This window comes from Nomascus leucogenys, chromosome 22a, assembly GCF_006542625.1.
Source record: "Nomascus leucogenys isolate Asia chromosome 22a, Asia_NLE_v1, whole genome shotgun sequence".
Taxonomy (NCBI): Eukaryota; Metazoa; Chordata; class Mammalia; order Primates; family Hylobatidae; genus Nomascus; species Nomascus leucogenys.
In genome coordinates, this window is record NC_044402.1 from 74,355,853 (window position 1) to 74,367,340 (window position 11,488).

The 11,488-nt window shown below is 46.9% G+C and overlaps 1 protein-coding gene across 1 annotated transcript; it reads left to right on the forward strand.

Annotated features, from left to right (window-relative positions):
• The first annotated feature begins 8,865 nt into the window (after positions 1-8,865).
• Positions 8,866-10,737, forward strand: LOC100606476. The gene has a single exon (XM_003253727.2). The coding sequence runs from the start codon at positions 9,037-9,039 to the stop codon at positions 9,694-9,696; it is 660 nt and encodes a 219-aa protein (XP_003253775.1). The 5' UTR covers positions 8,866-9,036; the 3' UTR covers positions 9,697-10,737.
• Positions 10,738-11,488: the final 751 nt, after the last annotated feature.

An 11,488-nucleotide genomic window follows, 5' to 3' on the forward strand; every position in this document is an offset into this window, starting at 1 on the left:
CATGCTTCCTACTATCCCATATTCATATCTCATCCTCTCCTACTCTTTCATGTCTAATCTCTTATAAAAGTAGCACCTTCCTTGCCCCAAACCACATCTCCTGTTCACCATCCAGCTTCTGCCCTCACCTTTCCACAGAAAAACTCCTATTATAAGGTCACCAATGTCTTCTCTTTGGCCAAAACGTCAACGATTAACTTTCAGAATTTTTCTGAATCATCTGACACTGCTTACCAAACCCTCCATTTCTGAAACATCCTCCCTTAGAGTCTGTGTGTCTTCTATTTCTCTGACTTCCCTTTCTAGTCTCCTTAGTCACCTCTTTCTCCTTCCTTGCTTTATTAAAAGTTTACATCTAGGTGACTAGTTTCTCAAAATAGATAAGAAAAGAATTCAAAAGCATAAGCCTAAAGAAAAGACATAGGCTGGGCGCAGTGGCTCACGCCTGTAATCCCAGCACTTTGGGGGGCCGAGGCAGGCGGATCACCTGAGGTCAGAAGTTCAAGACCAGCCTGGCCAACATGCGAAACCCTGTCTCTACTAAAAATACAAAGATTGGCTGGGCGTGGTGGTGAGGACTGTAATCCCAGCTACTCGGGAGGCTGAGGCAGGAGAATCACTTGAATCTGGGAGGCAGGGGTTGCAGTGAGCTGAGATCATGCCACTGCACTCCAGCCTGGGCGACGAGCAAAACTCCATCTCAGAAAAAAAAAAAAAGACAAGCTGGCATGTTGGCTCACACCTGTAATCCCAGCACTTTGGGAGGCCGAGGCAGGCAAATCACCTGAGGTTGGGGGTTTGAGACCAGCCTGACCAACATGGAGAAATCCCGTCTCTACTAAAAATACAAAATTAGCCGAGCATGGTGGCGCATGCCTGTAATCCCAGCTATTCGGGAAGTCTGAGGCAGGAGAATCGCTTGAACCTGGGAGGCAGAGGTTGCAGTGAGCCGAGATCGCGCCATTGCACTCCAGCCTGGGCAACAAGAGCAAAAAAAAAACTCCGTCTCAAAAAAAAAAAAAAAACAAAAAAAAACATAAAGTGCTAGCAGAAAGAAAAGGGAAATATTTAAGGAGCTGGACATCCCAAGTACATGGATTCGATCTTTACAAATTATATGAATGTAATAAATCATCACATGTAATAAGTTGTTTCACCTCAAAACAATATACACCTATTATGCATCAATAAAAAAGTGAATCCCTTGGAAACAACCTAATTATCCATCAGCTGATGAATGGATAAACAAATTGTGTTATATCTATATAATTGAATATTCTTCAGCCATAAAAAGGAATGAAGTAAAAATATATGCTACAACATGGGTGAACCTTAAAAAAGTTATGCTAAATGAAAAATGTCAGACACAAAAGGCCACATGTTGTATCATTCTATAGATGTGAAATGTCCAGAAAAGGCAAATCCTTATAGACAGAAAGCAGATTACTAATTGCTACAGTCTGGGGATGCAGAGGGGGTGTTAAACTGGTGCAGAGTTTTCTGTGGGGGTGATTAAAATGTTCACAGATTATACAGTGGTGATGATTGCACATCATTGGGAATGTGCTAAATGCCACTGAATTGTATACTTTAAAGTGATTAGAATGGTGAATTTTATAGTATATGGATTTTACCATAATAAAGATTGCACCTTGTTTTGTTGGGGAAAAAAAACAAACAAACTAATCCTTGCTTTCTGTCTCTTCTTCCTGGATGAGGTCATCCATACCCACAGCTGCTTCTTCTTTCTTTTTTTTTTAGACAGTCTCATTCTGTCACCCAGGCTGGAGTGCAGGGGTGTGATCTCGGCTCACTGCAACTGCCTCCCAGGTTCAAGCGATCCTACAGCCTCGGCCTCCTGAATAGCTGAGACTGCGGGCGTAAATCACCATGCCTGGCCATTTTTGTATTTGTAGTAGAGTCAGGGTTTCACCATGTTGGCCAGACTGCTCTCAAACTTCTGACCTCAAGTGATCTGCCCACCTTGGCCTTCCAAAATGCTGGGACTACAGGTGCCCACAGCTTCTTTTTATCACATGGACACTAGGACTCAGATCTGTTTCTCAAGCCCATCCGTCTGTCCTGAACTCTAGGTCACGGTCTTCAAAGACTAGACATCTCCAAAAGGGTATCCCACAGATCCCTCCAGCTCTTCATGTGAAGAGCAGAATGCATCAGCTCGACTCCAAATCCACTCTTCCTCCCCATTCCTATCTTTGTTTATGATATCTGTGACTTGTGTTAGAAACCCAGGAGTCATAAGCTCCTCTTCTTCTTACATCCCCCACATCGGGTCAGCCATCAAGTTTGATCTAGGTAGTCCATTATCTCCTCTTTGCTTCCACAAACTACTTTGGTTTAGTTCATCCCTCATCTGGACCATGCAGTCAGTAGGAACATCACTGGCCTCCTGCCTCCACCCCACAGACTCTTGAGTCATTTAACAACCTCCATCCCTTCTTTCCCCAGCCACCTTGCCTTCCATCCTCCTGGACATCGGGAATCCTAATGTTTGTCAGTGGGAACAGACATGTCCCTTAGTGTTAGAAGCGCTTGCCACCAGTGTCATTGTCTTATTTTGGAGAAAACCAAGAGCCTGGTTTTCTCCTATAGGCCCTTGTCCATTCTGTTCCTGTTCCCAGCCAGGTCACAGTGGATTTTTCCAAATAGAGAGAGGAGACCCCACACAGCCATTGGCAGAGGTCAAGTGGCATTTCTCAGTGTCATCAGAGTCCTGTAGCTCCATGGATATCATTGTTCAGGAGGAAGTGAAATTGGGCATTCATGTTTTGAAGTGAATTTATTAAAAGAAAAATGTTAAACAAATAATAATCCATATGGTTTGTGGATACAGCAAAACCTGAGAGTTGTTCACAAATGACTGCATTTGGGGAAACGTTTATCAAATGAACAGCTCAAATCAGCTTCCAGGAGGGAGGGCACAGTGGGAATGAGGAAGGCAGAGGAGAGTGAGATGAAAGAGGGAAAGGGACTCTGCTCCTGAGCCCGGAGGACCTTCCCTCACCTCAGTTCCCCTCCACACTCTTCCTTGAGGGCAGCTTTGGCTGCATTTTCACACCAATAATACGAAAATCCCAGTCAGACATGGTGGCTTACACTGGTAATCCCAGCACTTTGGGAGGCCGAGGCAGGAGAATTGTGTGAGCCCAGGAGTTCAAGACCAGTCTGGGCAACATAGGGAGACTCTGTATGTGCAATTAAAAAAAAAAAAAAAAATTAGCCAGGTGTGGTCCCAGCTACTCAGGAGGCTGAGGTGGGGGGATCGCTTGAGCCCAGGAAGTCGAGGCTGCGGTGAGCCATGGTCGTACCACTGCACTCCAGTCTCAGTGACAGAGCAAGACTCTGTCTCAAAAAAGAAAAAGAAAAAGAAAATCAAAGAAAATCCCAACATTCCCGGGAGGGAAAGAGTTTTCATGACACTCTCTCCTGCAATTAAGAGAGAGCAGGAATTGCCTTTGGATGCTTGACTCTTTGTGCACAGAGGAGAGGCCACAACTGTCACCCTGCAGCAACAAATTGCCGACTTAATTATCTATTAATGTCCTGCAAATTGTAAGTCATTTGATATTTTCTCCAAGAAAACATCTCCAAATTGTCAGCAGTCTCCCCTGCGTCCTAATTATTGTGTCACTAACTGTGTTGGTTCCATTTCTTTTTTCCACAAAATGGGTCCCTCAGCATTGGCTGATCATAGTTATCATTTTTTAATGGCCAAATGTGATGGATTTACAAAGAGTTTCCCCAAAGCTGCTGGCCGTTTGGGCCTCATGCATCAGTGCGAGACAAATGTGAATTGAGTAATTCCATCACAGCCATTTGTCAACACCTCAGAGGAGAAAATGTCAGCAGCACATGATGGCGATCAAACTAGTTATGAATTTGAATTTGGCTATTCTCCTTCCTCCTCAGGAGAAAGGATGTATGATCTGAACCATCTATTACCTTTAAATTTCATAGTTTCCTTTTAAAACTAGATAAATATTCTACCATACTGCTTGGCCCACCAACCAAGGGTAGGATAACACCAAAGGAGCCAGAGATTTAGCCTGCAAGAATAATAATCACAAGCCTGGCGTGGTGGCTCATGCCTGTAATCCCAGCACTTTGGGAGGCTGAGGTGGGCAGATCACTTAAGGACAGGAGTCTGAGACCAGCCTGGCCACCATAGTGAAACCCCATCTCTACTAAAAATACAAAAATTAGCTAGGTGTGGTGGTGCGTGCTTGTAATCCCAGCTACTTCGGAGGCTGAGGTAGGAGGATCACTTGAACCCGGGAGGTGGAGGTTGCAGTGAGGTGAGATCATGCCACTGCACTCAGCCTGGGCAACAGAGTGAGACGCCATCTCAATAATAATAATAATAACAAAAACAGTAATAGTTAGCAGTTAACAAGTGCTTGCTATATGCTAGACCCTACAAAGTATCTACCGTTCCAAGTGCTTTGTGTATATTGACTCATTTAATCCTCCAAAAACTCTATGCGATTATCCCCATTTTACAGATGAGAAACAGGCACGGGGAGTTTTACTAAGATTGCAGAACCAAGCAGTCTGCCTCCAGAGTCCAGGCCCTTAAAACCAATCACCCGGACCAGAAGCAGTTGTATCTTCATTATCATCAACACTTATTAGATACTTATGACAGGCATGTGACCTGCTTCACATGCCCTTAATCCTCATAAGAACCCCATAAGGAAGGAGGATTGTCATTTCCCATTTTACAGACGAGAACACTTAGGCTGACATAGAGTAACTTACCCAAAGTCACATACCTCCTACGTGCCAGGGCAGGGACAATGGGCCTGTCAGACTCTTTACCACTGTGAGAGCTGTGCTGGTAAGGAAAGGATTCTGATCCCGGCAGAGCAGCAGGCCCTAACTAAAGTCACTAGCATATCGGCAGGGAAGTCTGCAATGCACCGAGAGGCCCTCTGAGAAAGGGTGGATTATAGGGCTGGGGCAGCTGGGGCAGAAAATACACAGTGAGCCTGGAGCATTTGACAGAAAGTAAAGGAGTGCTCAGAACAAACACCAAACAGAGCAAAATGCAAAAAAGGAGGAAGTCATGTCAAAAACGACACAGGAGCAAGCCCAAAAAGTTTGCAGAGTCATAAACAGAAACCAATTGAGCAATTAAAAAAACAGTACTGGATTCTAACCCAAAGAATAAAATAAATCTCCATAGTGCATACTGACATAAAGAAATGATTGAATGAATAATTAAACGAGTAGAAGAGAGAAACTGTCCTTACAGGATTCCAAATGATAAAGGTAGAAGGCACGAGGGAAGTAGAAAATCACCATTTGAACACCACAGTAATAACTGCTGCAGCTAAGATTCACTGATGAATGCTAAAATTAGTGGGTGAAACTTTAAGCAGAAATAGAATCTTTGTATAGCCTCAAAGTATCTACCCAAAAACATTAATAAGTCACTGTGGTGGTTTTAACATATGTCCACAAATTCTTTGATACTCCTTCCTCTAGAAAAGGAGCTTAATTCCTTTCCCCTTGAGTATGGGCTGGACTTAGTGACTTACTTCTAACAAACGGAGTATTGAAAAAGAAAATTAGTAACTATATAGTGGCAAAACCTGGCAGACACCTCCTTAACCAAGTGATCAAGCTTAATGTCACCTGTAATCTTTCAGGCTGATACCATGTACCCCCAATATGATGTCATGAGAAAGGCACTTCCCCTAGTGATATTCTTCCCCCAAATTCATAAGAAAACATCAGTCAATCTCAAACTGAAAGACATTCTACAGTATACCTGACTATAACTTTTAAAGGTGTCGGGGTCATGAAAAACAAAGAAAGCCTTTAAAACCGTCACATATTGGTGAAGACTAAGGAGACGTGACAACTCAATACAATGTGAGACCCTGGATTGGATTCTAGGACAGAAAAAGAGGATGAGTGGGGAAATTGGTGAACTCTGAATGAAGTCTGTAGTTTAGCTAATAGTTCTGTATTAATGTTAATCTCTCAGTTTTGATAACTGTACCATGGTTATGTAAGATATTACCTTTAGGTGAAGCTGAGTGAAGCGTATAAGGGAATGCTCTGCGATGACTTTGTGGAGGGGAATGCTCAGATCTGAGTTGGGAGACCAGAGGTGAGGCTCAGTGGCTCATGCCTCTAATCGCAACACTGTGAGAGGCTGTGGCGGGAGAATCACTTGAGCTCAGGAGTTCAAGAGCAGCCTGGGCAACAAAGTGAGACCCATCTCTACAAAAAAAAAAAAAAATTAAAAAATTAGCCAGGCATGGTGGCGTGCACTTGTAGTCCCAGCTACTTGGAGCTGAGGTGGGAGGATCACTTGAGCCCTGGAGGCTGCATGAGCTGTGATCACATCACTGCACTCCAACCTGAGAGACAGAACGAGGTCTTCTCTCAAACGAAAGAAAAGTTTCAACAGCCTCCTACCTAAGCCCCTGTGCTTTAGGTAGGAGGCTGTTGAAACTACCTTGCCTTTGTTGATTGCTTTGTAACTATGCAATGCTTCCTTTGTTCTCTCACTAGACTGGACTCACTCACCACAGTTCTATGATTTTTCTCTATTAGTTTCTGAAGACCTGGAAGAGAATTAGAGAAAACAGGCAGCAGAGTTAGGAAGTGGCGGAGTAGGCAAGGAGACAGGTCCAGTTGATGGTATAAACTAACACATACCATGCTCATGTGAGATATTTAGTAATAGGGGAAACTGGGCCAGGTGTGGTGGTTCACCCCTGTAATATCAGCACTTTGGGAGGCTGAGGCGGATGGATCACTTGAGATTAGGAGTTCAAGACCAGCCTGGCCAAAATGGCAAAAACCCTGTCTCTACTAAAAATACAAAAAATTAGCCAGGCGTGGTGGTGGGTGCCTGTATTCCTATCTACTCGGGAGACTGAGGCAGGAGAATTGCTTGAACCCAGGAGGGGGAGGTTGCAGTGAGCCGAGATCACGCCACTGCACTCCAGCCTGGGCAACAGAGTGAGACTCTGTCTGAAAAACAATAATAATAATAGGGGAAGCTGGGGTGGGGTATATAGGAACTCTCTCTGCAATGTTCTCAGTTTTTCTGTAAAATTAAAACTATTCTAAAAAGCAAAGTCTATTTAACATAGAAAACAACATTCCTGTCTATGCTCCCAGGTAAGCAGAGCACAGAGACTCAGGTTCAGCAGAGCGGCCCTGGTTTGGCTCCAAGGCACTTGTGAGGGTGCCCAGAGAGAGAGAATGTGACATGTGGCAGAAAGCAGAGCCACAGAGATGACAGAAGGGCCTGGGGAAGGGGACAGAATGTCATAGGAAGACAGGAGAAGGAGGGGTGGGGAGGATGGCGGTGAGACAGCCCCTGTGCTTCAGGCCATTTCTTTTCCTAGTTGCCCTCCTCCCAGGACCCCTCTACCCCAAACTCTACTCCCACCCTGCTGGGTTTCCTAGACTGCATGATTTTGCCAGGTACTCCCCTCCACTCCTCTCCACCTGGCCTCTGGCTTCCCTGGGGCTGGGCCAGTGGGAGGCCGGGGAGGGGAGTGGGCTGAGAGCACTTAGGCCCCTCCCCCACTAGTTTGCCTCCAGGGCCGCCTCTCTTGCAGGGGCGTTGCTCCTGTCAGGCAGCCCCTCCCCGGCTCTTCTCACTGGTGCCCTGGCTGGGAACTGGAGCTGTGCTTGCTCCTGCAGGCCTGGCCACGGTGATGGTTCCTGCGGCAAGGACTGCACCATGCCTTCTTTCCCTGATCTCTGCCCACATCTTAGTAAATCCTCCCATTATTAAACACTTCTCAGTTACTCAATTGAGTACGCTATCGGTTTCCCCCGGGGACTGCAATGGACAGAAAAAAAAGTGACTCACTCATGGTGTTTCTTTAGTGTTCACCTTCCCATTTAGAACAGAAACTCCACGAGGGCAGAGATTTTCTATGCTTTGCTCATTGTCCCTGCCGAGGCACTCCATAAATACTTGTGAGATGAATGAGTGAATGCTCATTTGATCCGCAGTGTCTCGTATGGCAGTCACTCCTGCATGTGGCAGTCACTAGCACGAAATGTGGCTAGTGAGACCGAAACACTGAATTTTAAATGATAATCTACAGAGCTACCTGTGGCTAATGGCTACTGCCTCCTCTCTAAGGGGATCTCCTGCACTTAGGCAATTGCCTAGCTATTCAATTCTATTCCGCCCCAATAGGGGTTAAGAAAGTTGCTCAAGGCTGAGGCAGGGAAAGTAACTAAATCACTAGCTGTTTCCCTCACCCTAGGGAACTGGGCTGCTGAGTTTTCTGGCTTCTCTCTGGGCAGGCAAGCTCGGGAATGTGTGCCTTGCTTTGGGACATTTGCATTTTAATTTCCCTGCAAACTTTCTGTTTCTTGGATAACTGTGCTCACCAAGCCCTTAAAAACTTGCAGCTTATAAGAGCGCTGGCCCCGAGCCAGGGGAGTCTCCAGCTGCTGACTGACCCTGCCTGGAAAGTCAACTTGGAAGAGCCACAAATGTCCTAATCCTCTTCCAAACCGCCTAAGTAGGTTTATCCAGTGACCTGTAAAACCAAATTAGTAAAGGGACACTTTAATTCCAGCTCGTTAGAGAGCTTCTAAAATCGTCGAGAAAGCCAACACAGCAAATTCTGCGCTGGGGGGGGCTGAGAAATGCATCCCATTTGCTAAAGAATATGTCCTTGCTTTCTCGTGGTTGCTCTCACCCACGCAGTTCAACACACAGAAAACCTTCTCTGTGGCTTTCACAGGGATCTCCAGTGAAGGTGGAAAGCGGTTCTTGAGAACGAGAAAAATACGGTGGCCCAGCAAGGTCAACTAATTTTCCCCAAGTTCTGCCAAGTCCAGTCCCAGCTCTGGTCTCCTGACTCTGGCAGGGGGAACATTTGCACTGTTCTTGTTCCTTACCCCAGGAGCTGGCCTATTGCACAACCTCAGGAAACAGCCCCTATGCAATCCTGGCCCACAGAGCGGACATGTTCTGGTTTTTATTCAGCAGCTTTTTTATGAAGTGTGTTTTCCTTTCCCATCATGTCATCTGGAAGCAATTCCTCCCAACAGCTGGATTTGCTTTCACAATTGGTAAACACGGCGAATGCAAGACCGGGGACGATGCGGAGCTCGCCGGAGGAGCCTTGTCCCCACCCGCTTGGCTCGCGTTCTGAAGCTTATCGCGGGTCCCTGCACAAGCCTCATCAAAGTCGAGGGCGTCCTCCAGTAGGCGACCCACATTGCACTCCCCGATTAAGAGGGTCAACGTGTTCTTCGGGGGAGAAATTTTCTGAATGCTTTGCACATAAAATTGATCAGATGCAGGCCAGATTGCCAGCTGCCGGGGCCGCGTGCGCCTGTGGAGGCCCCACCAGCGCGGGGCACCAGCGCCTCGGGGTCCGCGGGAGGCCTCTCTCTGCACCGCCGCCACCAAAGCCAGTAAGAGAGGACAAAAGCCCAAAGAGCACTGACTGGGCCTTCAAGGAAGATGAATGTCTCCCCAAAAGTGCTCCTCGGGGACAAGTTTCCACGCAGATGCAACCGGAACGCCGGCCAGGCTCCGGAAGGCGAGGCCCAGAGAGCAGCGGCCTCCAAGCGCGGGTTCAGCCTGTCGCCTCCGCAGCCAGGGCCCAGGAGGCCGCTCTTCCGGGGTCACCAACACGGCTCGTTCTGAGCCTAGAGGCCCAGGGCACAGTGTGAGGCGGAATAAAGTGTAGGGGACACAGCTCAGGCCCCAGGCGCTCCCTCCTGTCGCGAAGAAATGCTGTTCTTTGATCAACGTTTCTAATGTAGGGAAACCAGCCAAGCACGTGGCTGAACTCTCGGAGGGAGCACGGAGTGCTGGTGAGCCCCCGCCCTGATGCACGGAGACGCTGCTGGCCAGGCTGGGGTGGGTTGCAGAGCCTTCCTTCCATGCACCACCAACCCTGTGGGCAGCCAGGGCCTAGCTCTCATGAAGGGGCCTTCCCAGGGGGCAAAGTAGGCCTCTGACTGCAACGTTCTCTGGGCAGAGATAGGCATCCTTCCCACTGGACAAACAAAAGGAAACCGTCAAGGGGAGAGGCTCACCAGAGGACCCTGGTGAGGGCGACGCCCAGCTCCTCAGCACAAGTCTGTGCTTCTTCAATGGAGCCGGTTTGCCTGGGCCCAGCGCGAGCGGAGTGCGTTCCTTCTCGCTCCCTCTGCCCTGTGGGCCCTCCTCTCTCTCCCTCCAAGCTGGTGGAAGCTTTATTCTCGTCGGGGGCCAGAGGACAGAAACTACATCATATATTTTCCCGTGCATCGTGGTATCTTGCCTGGAATTTTGAAAATCTTTGAGTTTCTGGTTTTTCCATGGCAAGGCTCATTCCTCCAGACCTTAGTCACTCTGCTCTGGCTGCCTGGACTGCTAGGGAGGGGCCTCAGGGTGCACCTGGAGAAATTCACTGGGGCCCGGGTCAGAGGGATGGGTGGGTGAGAGCAACTCCTTCCTTAATAGTTCAAAATGGCCCTCTGGCTTAAAGAGACCGAAGCCATGTAACAACCAAATGCAATGTGTGGGCTGTATTTGGATCCTGATTCAAACAAATCAACTGGAAGAGAAGATTTGGGGATAATCAGGAAGATTTGAATTGGGACTGTGTAACAGAAAATAGCAAAGAATTATTGTTAATTTTGATATGTGCGATAATGGTGTGGTGGTTATAGAAGAAAACATCCTTATCTTTTAAATGGTGTATATTAAAGTATTTAAGGGTGAAATTTAATGTCTGGAGTTTGTTTTTAAATACAAAGAAAAAAACAAAAGATGAACCAAACATGCCAAGGTGTTAATGGTTTAATCTAGATGATGGCTGGATGGGATTCTTTTATGCTATTCTCTCCACTTTTTTTTTGAGACAGAGTTTCGCTCTGTCACCCAGGCTGCAGTGCAGTGGTGTGATCTCAGCCCACTGCAACCCCCGCCTCTTGCGTTCAAGCGATTCTCCTGCCTCATGCTCCCGAGTACCTGGGACTACAGGTGCCCGCCACCACACCCGGCTAATTTTTGTATTTTTAGTAGAGACAGGGTTTCACCATGTTGGCCAGGCTGGTCTCGAACTCCTGACCTCAGGTGATCCACGAATCTCTGCCTCCCAAAGTGCTGGGATTACAGGTGTGAGTCACTGCACTTGGCCTATTCCCTCCACTTTCATGCACATTGAACATTTTTTTATAATAAAGAGTTTAAAATATAGGCTCCTCTGGGCACATTGCCTATGGGGTAGCCCGGCTGTGCAAGGAGTAGTAAATAAATAAAATATAGACCATTTTATCACAAAAACTCATAGAGGAGAACCAAATACACACCTACGCACCTGTTTATGCACGTGTAAATTTACACATTGATTACTCGATTCTGTATTTTGGTCCTTAATCCTCCCAGGTGTCAGCTCTCAGGAATAGCAGGAAAGTGACAAGGAAGGGCTGTCAACAATGACTCCTGGAAGCTTAAAAATTTTTTGTTAATATC